General features: G+C 45.0%; 1 protein-coding gene across 1 annotated transcript in view; it reads right to left on the bottom strand.

Annotated features, from left to right (window-relative positions):
* Window positions 1-22,206, bottom strand: part of LOC106743933 (probable nuclear hormone receptor HR3) — a 93,846-nt gene that overhangs the window by 9,168 nt on the left and 62,472 nt on the right. The window contains exons 2-4 of the mRNA XM_014618288.1: window positions 12,486-12,713; window positions 4,230-4,395; window positions 3,440-3,666 (exon numbers count right to left, since the gene is read on the bottom strand). Coding sequence (XP_014473774.1) covers window positions 3,440-3,666; window positions 4,230-4,395; window positions 12,486-12,713 — 621 coding nt within the window. The remainder of the gene's footprint in view (window positions 1-3,439; window positions 3,667-4,229; window positions 4,396-12,485; window positions 12,714-22,206) is intronic.

Below are 22,206 nucleotides of genomic sequence, written 5' to 3'. Positions count from 1 at the left end.
CCGCCGCCGCCGCCGCCGCTGCCACCACCGCCGCCGCCGCCGCCGCCTCCGCCGCCGGTACCGCCGCCACCCCCCGCGCCGCTGCCGGTCGTCGAGGCGGACAGAGACTTCCCTGATGCGCCGAAAAGTCAAAGTTCACGAGGGCTTGAATTGGTCTCGGAGGTTGGGCCGAATGGGTCTAAATGTTTCAGCCTCGCGCGCGACTGATAGCCGCGCGCGCAGAGTCTATCTTGACGCCCGGACAGCCATCTAGACACGTGTCCGGGATCGGGGAGTCGATCATGAGTCTTTTTATCTAACGTGAACTCGTGAAAAGTGAACACTCCCGAATGCTTTCAAGCTGGAAAATGTTCACTTTTCACGAGCTCACGCTAGAGGAAAAGATTCATGATCGTCTCGCAGTTCTATAACACCGTTTCGTGCCACGTGTACCGTTTCCGATAAATGCTAAACTCGATATCACGCCAACTTATATAGTAAACTAATATTTTTGTCATTAAGAGACCACAGTAAAATAATTTGTCTTATCACTTATTCATATTCTTATATCATGTTTATTTAGATTATTTATCAAGCTCCATATTGTGTACTGTTTTCGGCGGCATAAATTGAAAGTCATGTAAAAACGGCCCGGTGCGGAACGTGTAAAGCGGTGTCTACAATGAGAATTTAAGATTTAAACTTGAACCATTAAGCATTATGAGAAATTGACCAAGAAAATGACCAAAGTTGAATGTGAGAAGAATAATCAACTGCGATTAATCAATTTCTTGCGACTTAGGCGTTAAAGCTTCAACTTTAAACCTTAAATTCTCACTGTAGACACCGCTTTAAAAAAGTCTTTTGAGATGACAAAAGAATGTAAGATCAATGGTGAGCACAATGACGATTTTACGTTCGAGCTTCGATTGTTTCTCTTCGGTGACTGAATCGAAGCGTGGGTGTCCCCTCGGATAATATCCTGTCTAGAAGCCGAGACCTTTTGAAAGATAGACTCTGCTTGCGAGGAACGCTTCCACGAGGGAGGAGAGTGTTTCATTTCCGAAAAGAAGAAGCGCATAGAGAACTTTTCTCTGAGAGATCTCGGATATCTGAGGATTCGGTTTATTAAACTACAAGATTCCGAACAAGTCAAGTAAATTGCCAATCTGCGAAATGCCGCACGAATACGGTGGCTGAGGTAGAATTGAATGTAACTAAAAGACTGTGTTAATAGCGCGCGTAATTCCTCGGGACGCTCTATTACGGTGAAAGTGAGTCTCGTCAATGTACGATTGAATTGGATTCGAACTACATATTACCGAAGCATCTGCGAAGCTTCATACAGGTCCGATTGAGGCATGGAACACGAGTCTCTCAATAAGTGAAAAGATAAGTGGCACCGTGGCATGTGTCATCGGCAGATTTGCGTGAAATGTGACGTTACGTTTGAATGTTACGTCGACGCTTAGCCCTCGGTAGGACTGAACGCGTTCGCGCTCCATTCTGCGGCGACTCCGTCAAGATAAAATGATAATTCCTATTAACGGCACATCACATGACGTGCTCACGTTGAAAAAAAGAAGAAAGAAAAAAAAATGAATCACGATTCACGTCTTATAACGGATTTTCAACCCGAATCTCACGATTTGATTGTAGCACGTACGATCAGCTGAAATTAATATATGGAAATCACCGTGTCAAGTCTCCAATGTATATTTATAAAGATTTGACTCCGGTTATGTAAATCGTGTTGTATTTATAGTTATACAAAACACGTCGGACAACCTTCACGCGCAAGTTAGGACTGTCTGTACGGAACATATGAATCAATCGTGTGAAATTTTCCTAAAAAACATTTCCGAGACATTTCCAACACAAAGGCTAATGTCAGTTTAGCAAGAGATATATACGTCGTATAATTATAGAATTATATACTTTATACATAATTTTTTGTTTTCATTTACAATTATAGGATGTAATCTCTCTCTTTCCCCGAATGAAAACGTGTAAGATAAAAGGAAAGTCCCGGAGAGAATTCCTTCGTTTATGCCATTGCGGAGGAGAGCACGCCGCACAATAAAGCGCGAAGAATATTTGCGGTTTCGCCTGAGAAATCATTATCGATGATAAGGACGTGGGATGGAAGGTGGCCTGGCGATATTAAAGACACGAACGCAATTAACTGCGGGTTAATGACAGTGCTCCGGAATGCATTTAGCGTGCCGGTTACGAAGCGAGAACCTAACAGTCGCGCCCACAAGATTACAATTCCAATTTAGCGCGTAGTTACTAAAATTATCTCTTACGTAATGCGAATGCATTCGTATCACTTCTATTCTTTAACGCATCGCGGCAGGTCGATGGTAGGAAATATTTTATGAACATTGATATATATATGTATATAAAAATATAGCACATATGCATACAAATGAGAGAGATGCATAAGTAATCCGCTGGAATACCGTCCTTAGTTTTACCTACATATCTCGATTTTTATTATCTTTGGAACGAAATGCATACTTTATATCCTGCTGAGATGATAATAATTAAAATGCAAGAGATCAAAGCGTCAAATAAAGTCAATTATTCATATGTGGGAACGATTTCTAAATAATGTAACCCGCGTCTTTGTATGTCTTTTGGTAAGTCGCTGTAACCTTTAACTTAAATATGAATATTTCAATTTATATAATTTCGAATGCCGCGAATTTACGAGTAAATCTGACACTTTCAATATTAAGGAAAATATTCAATTATGAAAGATATATAAAAAGAAGGAAAATCGGATAATGCGTTCAAAAACTATCGTCGCTCGTTCCTTCGAGCGAGAGTCCTTTGAGCGACTCCAGACTCAAATTATTTTTTTTCTTAATGGAAATTCGATCGGGCATCTGTTTTCTCATAACTTGGCAACTTTTCTCATTAAACACCTTTGTAACTGAGCTTCAATTTAAGATTCCGTTAAAGTAAAGTTTAGTCGACCGAAGCGGAACCTACTTTATATATCATCCGTGAAATTTAATTCCGACAAAAATCCTTTAATCCCCAGTCTCCGGTGCATCAATGATCCCTCGGTATCATTATACCGAAGCAATCGCCATTCATCCGGACTATTTACAGCCGAGAAGAGTAATAGCAGCTCCAGGGAAAGCGCTAGATGCCTCGCCGAGGCAGTGAGGAAGTTGTTATTCCCGACAATAATGAAAATACGAACTAATCGAATGAAACGGTAAGAATAATGCGAACCAAAACGAAGCGCTCTGTCTTCGTTTCTCTTCGTCCCGAGAGACTTCTCTCTCTCGATCGCCCTTCACGGAGGTCAATCGGAGAGTCTCGCTCGCTCGCTCACGCTTCTCGTTCACGATTTCCCATCGAGAGTCTGGCGCGTCGCCCAAAAGCTCGGGGAGCGTCTCCGCGCGCTTTCTCTTAAGGTGAAATTAATCAAACCAATACTCACCGGTAGTGACCACGCTGGGCAGCACCCCGGTCGCGGTTACGGCCGAGGGTGTGTCGGGCGCGACGGTGTCCGCGACCTGCGTCTGCGTCGGCCTGGGATCGTAGGTCGTCGTGCTGTCGACGTAGTCGGCGCTAAGCTCGTAATTCGTCATCGCCTGGTGATTGTAATTCGTATAACCGCCGGTGCCGGGGCCCGACGACGCGTACTCGCTACCACCGTACGTGTAGCTGTCAGGGGGCAAATGACAGGCCCGCGTGAGTCGTTCGTTGAGGCGCCCGCCGCGAGTCGACGTCAGCCGCCGCCGCCGACGACGACGGCGACGACGAGGACGGCGGCTTTCGTGTATTCAAGTTTACATCGCGAGAGCGATTAGATAGGTAGGTAAACGTCAAGATGCTCTTAGCAAGTTAGCAGGATTCAACGGACGAACGTTTCGTCTCATCCTACGTGAAATGTCTCAAAAGAGACGCCAGTACTTTGATTAGCGTCGAAATGCGAAATGCAGATGCCACATTCGTTCGTTAAGAGCCAAACCCGAAACTCGCGTCCTCGCGGTTTCACCTTTCATCTCTCGGGAACTCTTTCGGTCTTCCCGTTTCAACGATTTACTTGATGAAACCAAAGCGGACGTCGAGAAGCCGATTTCTGGATCGGCGCGATCGCTACGTTACAGTCCGTTTAATAACACAGGCGTGGAGAAGACTCTCCGGCAGACGTTAGAACTAATTGAGGGCCCGTCTCTAACGGTTGTTCTCTCAATTTAATATTAAGTTCTCCTACTCCCGCTTACCCGCCATTGTAGGGGTGGTGTTGATCCGAACTGCTTGGAGTTTGATGCTCGTACACACTGCTGTCCGGCGCCGTCTCCGAGGCCGCCCTCAGCTGCGCCCTGTGGAATCTGACCTCATCCTCGACTTTCTCCCGTTGCTTCTTCGACATGCGCCCGAATTTAACGGCTGCAACAAACAAAGCGGATCGCACGTGATCGTTAAGATCGAATCGGGCCGACGCTAATGACGATTTATTCGTCTCTCGCTGTGTCGCTTCGGCTCGACCGGCTATAATGAGGCATAGAGAGCGCGTTTTAATTCGTACAATCACGCATTCGGCGATGCAATCGGTGAACATAGTTCGGCGATAGAATGAAGTTTCCCCATCGAAACGCGGCCGTGCACGGCGCGAACAGTAACCCTCTCGCGAAGCGACTTTACACGCACTCGTTGCTCGCTCATTTTTCACACGACCAGCCTAAATCGGACGACGTCGAGTCGGTTTAATCCGGAAATGCGGCCGCGAATTCGACAATCCTGAGCATTCCGCCGAGCTCGCGGTTCAGCCCCTCCGACGCACTTTGCACAGATCAAAACAAGCTTACGTGCTGCGTATAAACTTCTTACGTAACCTTGTGGATATCGATTCCCATTCCGCTTGGCACTTCTCGTGCTAAAAGTCATATGCGCGACGTGCAAAAAATTCCGTCGTTATTCCGCGCGATTGTCCCTCGCGTGGAAGACGAGGAGGAGCAAAGTATGCGAACGAATGCATCGCCGGGTTGAACACGCTCTCTCTTTCTCTCTCTCTCTCTCCGTCTTCCTCTTTCTCTTCTCTTCCCATTTTTACGAACTCATTATGGGCAATTACGAGCGGCCATAGAGATCAGATATACGCGAGATGTCGACGAGGACGACGACGACGCCTCGTCGCGAAGCGATAAAATCTAACGGCTGTTCCGCGGATCGATCGAGATCAAGTCGCACGCGATCCTCTCCTCCCACCCTCGGCCGACCGGTCCCGAGTCGGTCGCGGTCCCTTCCTCTCCGCCGCGAAGAAGGCTCGGCGAGGAACGCGGAAGAGCCTCGCGCGCGGCCGCGTCCTCCTCGTCTTCTTCGGCGACGCTATCGTCGTCTGGTCGAGACGCACCCACCCGGTGACGTCACACGCGCGAACTATAGCTTGGGTGAGCGCGTGCTGCGTCCGAGAGCACAACACGCTATTCAGGGTAGTCGTAAACTTTATGTCGCGTAAGCTCCGCATAACGTCTCTCTCTTCTCATCCTACCCCGAAGTTGATCCTCTTTAAAACTCGAAAAAATTCGAGAATATTCGGTGGCGTTTCTTTGGCAACGATCGAAAATTAAAGGATTGCTGTAAAGCAACACGGAGAAAACAAATTTTGCTGGAACAGCAAATGTTTGTTGATATAGTGACAGCAAGGAGAAATTTGTTTAGGCAGCAAAACATTTGTCTGGACAGCAGAAAGATTTGTTAAAAGTATCCATTGTCCATATATCCAGCAAATAGCAATTAATACTCTTAACAAATCCTTCCGTTGTCTAAACAAATTTTTTGCCGTCTAAACAAATATTTTTTTAGCTGTCACTGTATTGACAAACATTCGTTGTTTTTAGCAAAATTCTTTTTCTTCGTGAAATCTGGGAATTAAAACAACCTTGATACTCGTTAGTTAATTTTCAAGCGAATTCTATTTAAACAAGCCTAACATGATTATAAACTTAATATTGATATTTAATTTACTTTACTTAATCATGCGATTAATTATGCGATTACTTATTTTTATATAGTTTTATTTATATACATCCTCTTAGTTAATTATATTTATTATATTTACACTTGATTTCGTTTAATATTAAATTTCTCGCTGATGTTAATATTAATTATGAAAATTCAGCGCGAGAGAAGGTAACGCCTGAATAAATTTTTCTCGAGGAGAAACTTACTTGTGGGTCAGCCGAGGAATTTCGTGCGCACACGCACGCACACACATACAAGATAAAGCTTTGCACAAATTTATGGTAATCCCGTGTATCGGTGGTTAAACCTAATTGAAGAATACCGGAACTCGAATCATCCCCGATCGCATCTCCCTAAACGTTCCGATGGGAGTCGTTTCAACTTCAACTCTCAAGGTTTGACCTTTTTCGGCGACACTCTCCGATATCACTGACATTTCTCGCTCGCATACGGCTAAGGCTGCAAGGTTATTACATAAGTATCAACATCGGGGAGTTTAATTTTTTCTGACTGCTTTGAGAATTTAATTCTCGCACACAGAGGTACAAAGACAAGCGTTTCTCAGAAATTGAACTTTTCATTATGAGATAATTTCGTACATTGCTCTCTTCTTTTCTCCTGGTTCAGCTTTTTATTTTAAACTTGACGGGAAAATACATCAAGGAGAATCAATTTCGTTTCATTTGCATTTCGCATTTCTCATGATAAAAATATGTCACCTAAAGAGATGACCGAATCTCAACATGTTCCTGAAAGATTTAAAACACACACGAAAAAAAAAAAATGAAACAAGACATCGACCTGCGTTATTTTTATTATTTTATTACGAATAGCTCGACGCTGAGAATTTTTCGGTCACGTCGCCATCCGGGATTTTAATATATATTCTCGGGTCATCCCGTCGTGTCACACGCATATAGTCACGCGCGTGCGTGTCACAAGGGTGGCCGAGGGTTCGAATGACGGCGGGGAGAGGGACGGAGCCGAGGGGATGATAAGGGGGATACCGACGTCAGCGGCTAACCGAACCGCTATCGCGCGGAGGACTCGGCGAGGAGAGGAGGGAGGAAGCGCGGAGGGTGATCGACCGAACGCGGATAAAGCGAGAGCGAGAGGACGGGAGATAAAAGAGAGGAGGCAGGAGCGAGAAAGACGGAGATGGCAACAGGAAGAGAAGTATGCACCGACCGACCGACACCGACCGGTGGCTTACGATGCACTTTCTGGCATTCTGCGTACGCGCGCGCGTGCACGCGTCGAGCCGAGACCGATGTGTGTTCGCTGTTTATCGCGCCGGGGGGTAAATAAAGCGATACTGAATCTGAAGTACCGCGTCGGAACCAACACCACTGCTACATCTCGGGCCTTAATCCTTTCGGCATCGGCCACCTTGTTTACCGAGAGTGAAGAGTCTGAATTTTTCTTTTCCCACGACGCTTCGCTTCTGCCCTCTGTCGCGAGTAAATTTCAATTCGAACGAGTTCTGACGATTTTAGACGCTACGATCCCATAAGTGATACGAGTAAATTTTCATATAATTAATTAATCGAACGATTGTACCAAAGAGTTACCAGAGAGTTTAAGACGCGCGTATAATTTTCTCTTACGTAAATACACTTGGCTTTCGAATATTCTCGTTTGAGACTCACGTGTGATTACCGTTAAGAGGAAAATTGAAGATTCTAGTGTTTACGACTGTTAATGACTAAAGAGTCTCTCGAGTGTTAAATATTAAATCTTAACTGTTTACTTAGGCCACGTTCGAAAATTAATATCAGATATTTTTAACTACTTTAATGTCCGCGAAATGCGGTTTCTCTAACGACGAGCTTCAGCCAAACCGCATACTTTATCACAAGCACTGAAAATATGATAATAACTACGACGGAAGCGACGTTTTTACTTTCTCACTTGAAATCGGTTAAGTGAAAACTCTACGAAGCTTGATTAATTAGCGATAAACTCGCGGTCATAACACGGAAAATCCTGTCGCAGCGCCGAAATCGCGCATGATATACCGTCGTCATAATTAGCGTTCTTATCGGCGCCGCGCCACTTTTTAATTATATAGTCACCACTTTTCCATCGATTATTCATTCACTATGCTCTCTGCAAACAGAGCGAGTAATTTTAACGGGCTAGGCTGAAACGCGCGAATCGCTCACCGGCGACAATGTTATTTACCCAGAGGCCGGATAAAAAAGCCCCGTACTTGATAATCGGCCACCGAAAAGCAGGAAATTGCGGTCGCGCCCGAATATCGCGGCTGAATATCGCCCGAACCGTGCAAAAGCGGCAAGACGTTCCACGTTGCTCGCCCAATACCACATGAAATTATTTATCGCAGAAGCAGCCTGCATTGCACACCTTCAAATTAAATAAACGTACTGAAATGCGCAATCATATCAAATAGGAACTGAATACCGAAATTATTTCGGTAACGATATTATAGCGATATTATACTGGGTGTTCCAAAGTTCCCACATGCGAAGTGTACAAAGAAATTCTTCATACTAGAAGAAGTAACTTTTTCCTTGGCGAAAATATCGAGAAAGGTCTTTATTTATAGTGACTTTTCAATGTTCAACATGTTCAACATCTTTAAAGCTGTCTTACATTAAAACTCCGTTCGAGTAAAGTCTACTCGAAAACGACCGAAAAAGATAATTTTGCTACGTATTCGTTCGCCCGAAGCTTAGCTCGCAAAGCCCCATATTTTTTCTATCGTTTGTTTCTCAGATATTATTGTTCGAAAGCAATTTTGATGAAGGAAAAAGTTACTTTCTTCAGTATCAATAATTTCCCTGTACAATAATTTGTTTCTATTGAATACAACGAAGTCAAATTTGTTTAACCTAATGTACAATTCAAGCGAATAAATTCAAAACACGAAATACATTCGATATTACAATGGTTACACTATTATTTACAAGAGCTAGGGAACAAAACATTCGCAACTTGAAATCACGACAACAGTCATTATCAACTAATACGTATCTTCGAACATAACTTCATTTTGTCAGCAAACTGGTGTAAAGTGCAGCGTCGCTTGTAATATGAACGTGCGAACGTTTCTCGAGGTCTTTAATTGCTTGTTGCTCGATTTAGATTCGCGGAAGTAACAATCACGGTATTACAAAAATAGCCGGCGGATATAAAATTTATGCCTCAGCTCTGCGAGTTAGATCGGGGTTTTATTTGCCGTACGATGTGGAAGAATTCGATGAGATCGACGAGCGGAACAAATTTGCGCGATCGATGCCGCTAATGTATTTCGTTTTAGGGTATGACGAAGAAAATTCGGGGCCGCGCGTAACACCGCTTTCGGAAATACCATTGGGACGGATCGTTTTTTGAGTGTCGCAATTTCGAGAGGCGTTTCTAATTTTTCACGTTCAGTCATTCGACGATTGCATCAGCGTTCTCTTCAATGTGCATTATTCGTCATCACAGGGCCATTTACTTTTTAATCAGCTGCATCGTTAAAGTGTTTGCTTTCAAATAGGTTATTCTTTCAACGCCACGTATGTGTCACGCGGGCAAAGATAAAAAAAAACGAATTCTACTTTTCATCGCGCGCAGAACACATATGCATGCGTATCGCGCATTGGCATAAGTTAACCGCTGTTGATGTACATCTTTCCGGGATACACTGTGTATATCTGTCGTGATAATCGCGCGACATGTCGGCGGTATGTTGCTGTACGCTTGTACATTGATAAGAATCCGGTTCATCGCCTTCTCGATGCACGCCCGCCCGCGCGCGTATCCGATACATCTAGGATGTATCTCCACACACGCTCATGTAACTTCGATATACGTCATCGCATTGCAACGCGTGACGTTGATTTTATATCATTTCGTCATGATCAAACAGATTCCCGCTTAAAATCGATGTTATTTGTCGCTCATTATCGTCGAGATATCACAACAAACACGATATACAAGTATTTCTTATTTTCGGGATATTCTTTAATTCTCTACTAGACATAGTATTGTGCTTATTCTTATCGGCACCTCTTCGACACATCTCACAAGCTAAAGTCGTCTTTGCTATTATATACTCGCGATATTTTAGCCTTATTCGTATCTTTTTTAATTAATTTCGCGTCTAATTTTATCAAGAGAGATGATAGATTTTAGAACTGGGGAAATCTAATTCTCTGTCTCTCTCTCCCTCCCTCCTTCTTTCTTTTTTTTACAAAATAAAAGAGTTATGTTTCTGAGAAAAAGTTTAATTGAGAGCATCTTCTATTGCGTTTTCAAAATGAAGACTTGCACGAACGATAACTTTATAATCGCCAAGCTCCGAAATAAGTCGCGTCTGTAACGCATCAACTACGACTTTAATCTGATCTGTTTTAGGTTCTTGTTCTTATTTCATCGTACAAGATGGCAATCTTCAGTTGCTAATAATTCGGTTCGGTTTCGCGCAAATCGAAAATTAACTTCTTCAGCGTGGAAAATAGACTGATATGGTTAACGTTAACGTTTCTACTCCACCAACGGCGTAATGAAAGTATTTCGGAACGAAATTGGCAGATTTTATCCGGCATAGGTTTTCATTCTTCCGCCGGTGCGCGTCCGTAAATTGAACAAACAATTTATAAAAAAGCTCGTGCTTACATAATTCTATTAAAATAACTAAGTCCACCGCGCTAATTAATATCGTATTTTTCGCGATGAATTTCCGACAATCGATATGTTGATTTCAATATTCAGTTCGAATTCAAAATTTCAATCCTCGATCAATTCGATTCAATGTTGCGTTAATCAATTCGATGTTTCCCATCAAATTAAAAGCGAATTACTTAGAAGATGATGCGCGTTATAAACGAGGGATAACGATTTATTCGAGGCAACCGATCGTATTTTTTTTGCCGGTCTATCTAAAAGCAAAACATTCAAAAATATGGAAATTAGACGGCGCTTCCTGTGCGACGTACGTTCGTTGGCGGCAATAAATTGTGAGGAGACCTCGGTAATGGAAGAAGAGTCAACACAGTGCAGGGACTTTGTTCGTGTCTAGGGCTGCCACCTCGATCATCGCGTTTCCGACCGGCTTCGTGCCGATAGGCTTTATCCGCGCGCGCGCGCGTCCACCCACGAGGCATCTTCCGTCCCGTCTCGATTCGTCTTGACGGCCTTGTCTATTAATATCGCAGCCGCCTTCGAGAATAGGCTTCGGACAGCGTATACAAACGCGGCGGTTTAACGCGCCGAAGACAGTTCGCGGCTCGCTCCGATAAGGTGCAGCGATGACTCGTCGCGGGGAGAGGAGACGGATCCTGATAAGGGGTCGTGCACCCCGGCTTTGGCACGCGTAGCTTCTTGCAGCAATCCGCGTTTATATAGCCGCCTTCGTCGTCATCCGCCGACGTTCCTCCGGATTTTTTTACGCGGAACGCTCGATCTCGCGTCGTTACTTAGCGGAGTGCTCGGTTACGTTACGCAATAATTCAGAATCACGAATTTATTTATTTATTTAATTACTCGTTTTTATGTGTTATTTAATTTATTATCGATACCCCGAAATTGAAAATAAAAAGTTAAGGCGTGGAAATTTTTATGTGCAATATCGCATAATGCATATAATATTTCATTTAAATTCGAAATCGTCATATATAAAAATATATCAAAAAATATAATGTCATAATAGATTAAATTAAAAAAATATATATTAAAAGTTTGCTATATATATATATATATATATATATATGTATAAATTATTAAAAAAGTTGATGACCCGATGATCTACGTTGCGCACGCATATTTTCGATCGCTTTTAAATAATAGATGGAATGTAATTGCATCGAACAAAAATAACCGCGCCGAACTTGCGCATTTTACTGCGACCTCTATACTTTGTTCCCATCTCATTATTCGTTTATATTACATTACTATCTGCGTCGAATAAATATCGGGCATCGGTGCTATTCGCATGTCACGATATCGCGCTCGAGTTGTGATAGTCCTTCGAACAAAGAAGCTTTTTAAAGCGCTAGTACGACTATATGTTTCCGAGCTTGTCTCTAGAACTCTATCTCGGAAAATTTGTTTACAATAACACGCTACTGGTGTCCGATGTAGATACAACTTCAGATCGCTCGATTTCACTTTGCCAGTCGAGTATAAAGCAGGATAATAATTTTTTTTACATATCTTTTGATTTAGTAGTTAGATACATTTTAGACAAAAGAAGTCATAAACTTTTTCTATTAAGACAAAAAGAAAAATCTTTTTATAGGTCCGTTTAAATACAAATAAACAAACAAATAAACGAATATTATAATAATAGTAATCAATATGAATATTTTATACTTTCGTCGTAAAATCTGTGATTCGAGTCATTTTCGCAGAATTCGCGAAAAATTCTACCATTTCGTTCAATTTGAGGATCAGGCGAAGCTACAGTTCGCAGTACACGTCCTCTCGTTTAGAGAATCGACGGGAATGGACGAGATTAGACTATTCGCCTCTCAGAAAGAAGGTGACAAAAGGTCGAAAGCACTCACCATCTCTTGACATTCCGAGGCGTAGGCACTTTTGCAACCGACAGTACTGGCACCGGTTTCTGTTTACACGGTCGACCACACAATTCTTGCTCCGCGGACATTGATAGTTGACGACCGACGACTGTGACCGCCTGAAGAAGCCCTTACAGCCCTCGCAGGTGATCACGCCGTAATGCACGCCGCTGCTCTTGTCCCCGCACACCTTGCACGGGATTATCTCGATCTGGGCTGCAACCATAAAAGAAACGAACACGTCAATTATGAGCTTCCAGGAGCAGGACGTCTTGCAAGAGGCTTCTCGCGTTTTATCGCCCGCTGCAATCCTGCACCTTTATTTCGCGAGTCCCATCAACTCCGAAGATTATACTCTTGTAAGTACGCACGCGTCCACAGTGACCTACTAATGAGGTCAAACACCTGTACATCTGTCAGCTTTGTTTAAAAATTCTCATTTCTTAAGATTAATACGAATCTTAATATTTCGTGGTTTATTGAAAAAAAAATAATAATAATAAAGTAAATTCTTAAGGCAGTTGATGTGTCAAATTATTTTTTAAGGAATCTTGTAAATTTTAGTTAGCATATTGGAATGGAATGAATGGAAATTTAATATCGCTATTGAAAACCCGAGATTTTACGAATCAACTGCTTTAAGCAAAGAGCTATCGGTAAAACCGCGCATGAGCTAAAGACGAACGGTTTAATAAGATAACGATATTTCCCATGATTATGAATGATAGATAACTCAGCAATTATGAATTCAGCGTAATTTCGACGTGTAATTAAATTTTCATGATGCCTTCACGGAAAAATGTCTCTCACATCATACGTTAGATTTCACATGTCACACGCGTTAAACTAACACTCATCGGAATTATACCAATCGTGATAAGCTCCGATCTTTGCTACGTCGCGCCTTTCCACGTGCCCGATCCCGGCGTGTCTGTTCTACCTCGTATCGAGTTGGCCTGCAGCCTACGATCGTCGAGGATCGCGCTGCCGGTGCCGGCGGGAGGCTGCGCGGATCCTCTCGATCTCGATCCCTCCGTCGGCTGAGGACTCGTACTGTCCGCGCCCCACGTAGGCCCGCCGAATCCTGACAAACTTTCCTCCATTTACGGGTCTTTCTTGCTGGTTTCATTTACGATCTGTCGCGGAAACACGATCCTCAAGATCCGCACGCACAATTCCACTTTTGAGGTCGTTCGTTCCTTCGCCGTCCGTCGAACGGACGGGACTTTAGTGAAATTTTTGCCCCTTTACCAAATTCACACGATTGAATTTCACACTGCGATTTGTACGGGATGTGTGGAACGACGCGTTCATTGCGTTCAAAGCGCGTTCGTCGAGTTCTCAATTAATGGTAACAGTGCTCACGAGGAGGTTGAAATTAACACGAAACGAGGTCACAGCACAATTTTCAGATTTATTATTACGAAAATATTTATCTTGGGGTAAAGCCGTTATTTAGACGTCATAGTGTCAAAATCAATGTCAAATTCATTGTTAAGATAGCCAACGTTATCTTGTAACGTGCACTGTATCTAGCATTGCAATTTGTTTTTTTGTATTTTTTGTTAAAGATGCGGGAGTATCTTCAAAATATATCTCTGCGAGGGAATTAATTTTCCCTGGAATGAACTCTCCGTGATGGAAAAATTACGGAAGAACTCTGAAACATATCGTACGGCGAGCGTTTGCGTTTGAAGAGCGTCGAACTTTGTCCCCCGTGAGTTCGGCTTCGCAAAGAATTAATTTCCCGGGCGAACTTACGAATCACGAGGTGGTCTATCATCCTCATTATCTACTGGAATTTGATCAAATTCCTCGTTCGCTTATCGACAATAGCGCAGATAGCGGCATTCAAGCAGACAGACCTATTGTTATCTACTTCAATTTCCAGAGGACACCGGAATGAATTGCATCATCACTCGACATGCATCTCCGTGTATCAAATTCACCGTTCGAAAAATTCCCCTTCCCGGAGAACTCTTTTTCGACACAGATCGAAGGTTCCTCGAGAGCCGAGCCTTACCTCGTGACGACCTGCCGAACAACAGAAACCGAATCGCGAAAATCTCCCATGTATCATCGGCGAAACGCACAGCGAGGTATTTCACGGTGCGTCTCGAAAAAGAGGAATCCAAGAAGACACCGGCGACGCCGGATCATGAAGTTCCTGTGGAAATCGGATCGGCGATTTCCGCGGGCCGGAGAGAGCGGCCTGCGGCGGTGCAGCGACGGAAAAAGCTCGACGTGCAAAGCGGCGTCGTGGGTGGAGCGGGCGCGGCGAGGGGAAGAAGGAGACTCGCGATGATGACTCGCACGTGTGCGTGTGCGTGTCGTGCGCGGAAGCGAGGATTCGGTGCGCGCGGACTGTCTGCTGGATATATCGCGCTTCTCCCGTCCGGCAACTCTAGCGCCACGAGCAGAGCGTCGAGGCGCTTGCACCATACGTACGCGGCCGAACATTACATAACCGAGAACGATGAACCCAGAGTACAGTCACCCGGCACGCTCGCATCTTCGACGTGCGTCATGCGGAGAGCGCAGCGTGCAACGGCGGCGGCGACGGCGGCGGCGGACAGTGCTATACCCGAAATTCAAATGACCGCGCTTCACCTCCGACTCACCGGTGCAACGTCGCGATTTCCTACCGCGATTCTTATTAGCGTGTATCCCGAGACGCGCGGATGCTACATTTGGTCCGATCCAGTTGCAGTATCTTTTTTAATGTAACTCGTCTCTCTCTCTCTCTCTTTCTCACTCTTCCCCACATTTCCGGTGAAATGAGGCGCGATCGAAGCGTTGTTCTAATTCCGACCTTTAATATTTATTATTTCGTGTCTCCTTTCTCTTCTTCTTTCGGATGCTACTTCGTTCTTCCCGAGTTCGACTCGTAAATCCGCGAGCGCGCCTCGCACGAGAGCTTTCAACGCGGTCGCGCGTTGCGTCGAAAGCAATTTTACGCTCGATTTATCTCAAGTTCTCACGTCATTGCGACTGTATTTCTGTTTCTTTTTCCGAATCGCGTCGTATCAATTTGTTACGGCAACATGATATTTGTGCGCAAGCCATGGCGGGTTGCGTCGTTGCGTGCGGTCATTTCCTCCCCGATCCGACTTCTACGCGCAGCCGGTCGCTATCGGTATTTAATGCAACGTTATCGTCTCTAAAAGAAAAAGAAAAGTATGAAAGTTTCAGACTCCCAGAAATTACAGACGCGTACGCAATTTGTTCATATTGCTGCGTCGCCTTAATTTCCTCTTCCACGCAGAGTTAGTCACTAAATACAATTGTCACGTGAGAAAGAACACGTTACTTTATAAAATTACGGAATTTTAACGGTATAGTTATGTTAAGTCGACAATTATTAACCCTCAAACGACAAGATGGATTTTCAACGTATCAAAGAAAGGGAGTGGAGTTGGATCCGACTCCATATTCTGTTTCGTTCATTTTTCGTCGTACAAAATGAGTGAAAGAAATGAATAATAACATGAAACATTCCTTGAGAAGAGGAACAACGCGTACAATAAGCTGTAAAATAAAAGAATCGTGGGATCGCATCCGATCCCAACCTTGGTAAGAGAATTAATATTACCGGTTGCTATACAATAAATAATACTGCACTGCTGAGTTTTTCGGTACGCTTACTATATTCGGCAACTGACGCGAGAATCGATAAAATTATTTTCCAACACTTTCGTCGTTACAATTTTCCGTGTTGCTGTTCGAGCGCGCTTAGTTTGCTATAATAAGCTTTAGCAAACCGAGTTTACAGTGAGACGCGGTTTATAGTGAGCGCGTCTCTCGCCGCGCCAAGTGTATAATAAATAAATCCTTCCTGGCTGCGCTATATGTAGCTCTTCCATGGAAACACTGTTTCACCTCGCGTACCTTCGCGAGAACGAGAAGACATTTTGGCAAGTGATATCGGTTATATATCTCCCAGATAATTATACCGAATTAAACGCGAATCACATAACTGTCGCGCGGAGATATCTTCCTCTCTCTCTCTCTCTCTCTCTCTCCCTCCCTCTCCCCCTCTCTGCAAGTCTCTTAGCACCATTATTATTATTCGGGATCGCGATCGTTGATCCGGACACCGGAAGCTCGCGGAGGAAAGGCTTTCATAGGTCTGCGATCAAAGATTTATACGTGTCGCTTCATCACGACGTACACGCCAAGTCCCGAGACGTGCGCCGTCGTGCGCACACCAGCTTCCCAAAATGATCTCAGACTCGAATTCGTCGTACCGCCGGATTTTTCTCGTTCCCTTCAGAATCCCGTTCAATTGAATCGCGAGCGGTTTCGTGCACCGCGCGGTCTCGAACGGCGCGCACAGATCCGCGGCGGGCCGCGGCGCAAGCGCGAACGAAAGCAGGCGTGCGTGTATATACGCGCGGGTACACGCACGTGAGCGCGACGCGAGCACGCGCGTCTCGCGATTTTCCACCTGGAGACTTTCCAGCCGCGCGACACGATCGCACTCCGCGTCCTCTCTCTCTCTTCGCGTTGCACACGTCTCGCGGGTAAACGCGGTTTATAGACACACAGGCGGAACACTCGCGCGAACTCGCGCGGCGATCTCTCCACGCGCGACGCGACGAGACGGGAGACGACGACGGTGTCTTGTTTGGCGGAAAAAGGGTGGGATGAGGCGAGGAAGGGAGACAGGCGAGCTTTTGCGAATCGATTCTCGTCGATAAGACGATTCGCTCGAATGCGACCGCTTCCGTTCAACGCCCGCGCGTCTCGACAAGGAGAGACGACGAAGACGACGACGAGGGAATTCCGGAGGGCGTCGCGAAGAAACTGGTGCAAAGAGGGACGAAGAGAAGAAAAGCGCGCGCGGAAAAACGGAGGGAGAGGATTGTGAGTGCGTGGCCGCGTGAAAACGTGGTGTGTGACGCGTGTCGCACAGCCGGCGTGGGAGTCGCTCGCGCTTATCACCACTCGCGATCGCACGCCTCGGCTAAATGTTTTTTTTCGGTCGGTCGAAAATTTCGGAGCACGAACGGGAAGAGCGAGTGTACACGCACGGTGCGACTGCGTCCTCCTCACTCACTCTCTTTCTCTCTCTCACTCTCACTCGTTTCTTTCTTCCCGTCGCGAGGAGAACGCCGTCCTCACTCGTGCGCCCGGAAAAACTCGCGGAAAGTTCACGACTGGCGGTATGAATATTTCGGGGATTTGACGAGCCGAGGCGGCGGCAGCAACGTGTCGGACGAGGAAGGAGAGACAGTGCGTGCACGCGCGGGCGCGCGGCATGAGCGCGCGCGAGAGAGAGAGAGAGAGAGAGAGGAGAACATCAACGAGAGCGACAGAGAGAGAAAGAGAGCGAGAGAGAGTACGACTAAGAATCACGGGAAGGAGAGAAAGGAGGAGAGAGAGAGAGAGAGAGAGAGAGAGTGGGAGGGAGAGAAAGAGAGACAGAGAGAGGTGTTTTTCGGGGACCGGCGTTAGCGAGCTGGCATCTCACAATATGTCAGAACTCCCCGCGCTCCCCCTTCATCGCGCGACGAAGCGGCAGGTCACTGAACCTGTGCGCCTCCGCTGATGATGGCCGAGTGCCTCACCCTTTGCTCCCCCGCCCCCACTTCCCGCGCCGCCACCATCAAAGGCCCCCACCGCCAAAGGACCCCACCGCCGACGACCGATCGCCGTCGGAGACGGCCGAGAGTCGCGCCGACCGGATTACGAGCGCGCGGCGCGCGCTTTCCGATCTCGACTCGTGCGACGCGTTTGCTTTATTAGCGCGCCTCGTTAAGGTCACCGGCGTGCTACCTAAATGCACGCGCGTATCGTGTTTCCTGCATCGGAAACACGGGACCGTGCGATTTCAGGATCTCACGGCGGGGAAATAAGTTGCGTCCTGCCAGGCGGAAGTGAGGGATTTGCCAGCGCGCACGCGAGAGAGAGAGAGAAAGAGAGAAAGACAAAGAAAGAGGGAAAATGAGGGAATACTATTCTTTCTGACACTTGAAATTATCATATTCTCAATGACAATTTAATTAGTGATGTGTTATTATGTCTCAACGCTGAAAATGGATGATGTTTGCCTTACCAAGCTGCAATTTACTTAAACTAACTTATAAAAAAAATATCGTATTTCTTTTAATATCTTTTCGTTATTCCAAGTCTGCCTTGCTTCATCATAATTCAAACTATAAGCTTAATTATATAGCAATTAATTATCAAAGTTATTTAATGTTTTTAATAATCTCCACGAAAGATATTTTCTTAAAGCAATCACCAATTCTAAAGCGATGCTTATACGAATAAAGCTATATTTACACTTGAAATGAGATATTTCTCAGCGATCTTTTGATCGATTTTTTTTTTATTAAGATAACGCTCGGCCCCATCCAGCCAGCTGATCTTCCTCGCGAAGCACTTCTATAAACCGGCGTCGTCTCGTCTCAACTTTATCGCCAGAAACTCAGGCTTTAGTATGTTACACGCACTTTCCCTACTGACACGATTATCTCACCTCATCCCTTCGTCACCCCTTTGCACTTTACGTTCACACCGCGTGCTCACCCCGCTTCTCGTTCGGTGCACCGTCCTTGCACGCACTCTCTCGCCCCCTCGTGTTTTCCTTCATTTTTCTCTCATTTTCCGACTCTCTCTTCGCCCAGCCTTCTCGAATACGCTCCGGCTTCGCCCCCTCCTCCGCTCTCTTCCCACTCTGCGCCGCTCTTTCCACGCCGTTTTACTCCTTCCTCCTCTCTTCGTTCCCTCACTGCTGCTCGCCCTCCCCACCTTCGCCGTCCCTCATTGTCCTCGCTTACCTCCCCCTTCCCACCCTCTCGCACTCGCCGCTCACTCCGAGCGATTTCCTTCACCCTCCCTCTCGCCCTCGCCGTGTCCCTTTCGCTCCTTCACTCATTTATTGCATAACCGTGCACGAGGTTGCCAACCTGCGCCGCGTAATACTCTATAAATACGTTTCGCAAATAAATATTCGCGCGACAACGATATGCATACGTGCGTGTCGTTGCAGGACGTCGTTGTCGTCGTCGTCATCGTCAACGGTCCGTCTTTCCTGCGTTGAAATTTGGCGTGCAAGAGATAGGGCCAATAATATGATTTTTTATAACGATACGTGCGCCGACGACTGCGCGCACTGATCATGTTTATACTGCCGGTTGTTTAGGAAACGAGCGGGAAACGAGATATCATTTGATAGTTAAATCGTTCAATTTGTCGTGTTTGGCGTTGAGCAAACATGATCGAAATATTATGGATTTCTCGTCTGTCATATATCGTAAATTCTCTTATTAGCATAGATTACTTTAGATCAGTCTGCGTCATCCTAGATCAGTTTGACACGGATTTGCGAGATACTGGAAATTTTTGCCATCACATGCTTCTGATATCATGAAGCTTATATCTTCGATATAAATTTCTTTCCTCTCCTGTCCTTCTTATTGCGTAAATCTTGATATCGTAGATATTTCTAAACATTTGGCACTACAGACTTTTGTAGCACTATTAGATTATTAATATGGATTCTTGCACAGTAAAAAATTTTGTGTTAAATTTAACGCATTTCAGATTAGTTGATTCAGATGATTTAGTTCAATAACTGACAGAATATCATCAGTTAATTTGAACATTTATCTTTTTCTATTTTCATCTATTTGAACATTAGTTACTGACGCATCTAACCGGTACTTTTTCTTAAGGGTTAAATTAACACGTTCACTTTGTCAATACATGTAACACATTTTTAACACATTCTCCATATTAAAGTGACAAGAAATTTCTACGGGCCGTCTTTAACATAAAACATTTTACGATGTACGATAAATGAGTGCGTGTACATAAACGTCGTGAAACTCAATGAAGACAGTCCGCGATTGAGACGATGCAGGCGACTGCGCTGCATACCTGCTGTTAAAATTACTACAATGTAAAATAAACAATATAAAATAAGCGGGACCGATCGTCGCAATCATTGTTGTAACTATTGGGTCTATGCATAATTTCGTAGCAAAAATCGAGTAAATTTCAAACGCAAAATATTTAGCAAAAAAGCGATTTTAATCAACTAAACATATTCCATCCTGTTCAATGACTTTCTGCCATCTCTCCACGAGCTTCATTATCCCTCTTTCATAGAAGTCCTGATATTTTTAGGCAAAGAACTCATTCAAGTGGTTTTTGAGGATGTCCATGGAACTGAAGGTTTTGTTGTTCAAATTGTTCTGTAGCACCCGGAACAAGTGAAATAGTCTGAAGGTACAAGGTCCGGACTATACGGTGGGTGCACCAAAACATCCCCCCCAAGCCGCAATAACTTTTGTCGGGTCATCAGAGAAACACGTGGTCTAGCGTTGTCCTGGTGGAACCTAAGGCCCTTTCTGTTCGCCAATTCGGGCTGCTTCTGATCGATTGCTCGCTTTAATTTGGCCAGTTGTGAGCAGTACTTGGTCGAATCAATCGTTTTGTTGGGTGGCAGTAGCTCATAATAAACGATTCCTTTCCAATCCCACCAGATCCTGAGCATGACCTTCGGGTGTAACCCAGCCTTTGCGACCGTCTGAGCAGCCTCCCCGCGCTTCGACCATGATCTTTTTCGACTGACATTGTTGTAGACAATCCACTTTTCATCGCCAGTGATCGTCCGCTTTAAAAATGGTTCGTTTTGATAGCGTTCGAGCAGCGAATCGCAAGCTGAAATTCGGTCCATTACATTCTTTTCGCTCAGTTGGTGCGGCACCCAAACATCAAGCTTGTTTACCATCCCAAGCTTCCGTAAATATCTCGAAACAGTTGATTGGTCAATGTTGAGGTTATGTCCGATCTCTGTAGTCGTCAAATGCCGGTAAGAGTCGATTAAAGCCTTGATTTGATCGACATCAGTAGTGACTGGCCGACCAGAGCGAGGAGTATCTTAAAGATCATAATCTCCGCAACGAAATTTCGCAAACCACTTCCGATTGTGGGCCTACTTCTCACCAAAATGCAGAAATCCCACTTTAATATATAAACTCACAATACACTTTTATATTAGCACAAATAAAACTTTATTCTTCGCCATTAACAGTTTATGTGTCTCTAACCAACCGTTGTTTATTTAATCGTCTCTTCTTTTTTTTATCGCACGGCCTTCTCGTAGGCAAGCGGCTAAATTGGCCAGTAACCTAGGACGCCTGTATTGGAAACGGAACAGTATTGATAATGAGACCTACACGATACACACTTTCGTTTACGGCATTCTCTCCGTACACGGCGCATATCTTTTTGTGAGTTTGCGACGCGTTTTTGCCTCTTCGGAAATAAAAAAGCGAAATGCACCGAAAATACACGTTCTTTCCTTCCATGTTCAGAATATAATTAAACTTCGTATACGTCACGGATCTCGATGAATACTTTCTTAAAATGTCGGCACAAATTTCAGCTTTTTAATGTACGACCTTCATATGTTTGACACATGTGCGAGCGGAAAAACAACGACATCTGTGGGAATTTCGCTACGGAATAATGCCCAATAATTGCGGCCGCACCGGCGCGTACTGAAACCGCACAAACCGTTGAGTCATACCGCCGATCGCGACGGGCAAAGATCTAGCCATTTTTCAGTCTTGGCCGCGTAATGACTCGAACGTAATGCAGATACGGGCCCGAGTGCAAAGGGTTAACGTTGCCATTCGCTCGCTCGCTCGCTCGCGCTCACGCGACGCGCAAGCTGACGTCACTTTTGACCGGT

The sequence above is a fragment of the Dinoponera quadriceps genome, unplaced genomic scaffold (assembly GCF_001313825.1).
Source record: "Dinoponera quadriceps isolate SergipeBrazil2010 unplaced genomic scaffold, ASM131382v1 scaffold9, whole genome shotgun sequence".
Taxonomy (NCBI): domain Eukaryota; kingdom Metazoa; phylum Arthropoda; class Insecta; order Hymenoptera; family Formicidae; genus Dinoponera; species Dinoponera quadriceps.
This window is presented reverse-complemented; position numbering and strand designations above follow the sequence as displayed.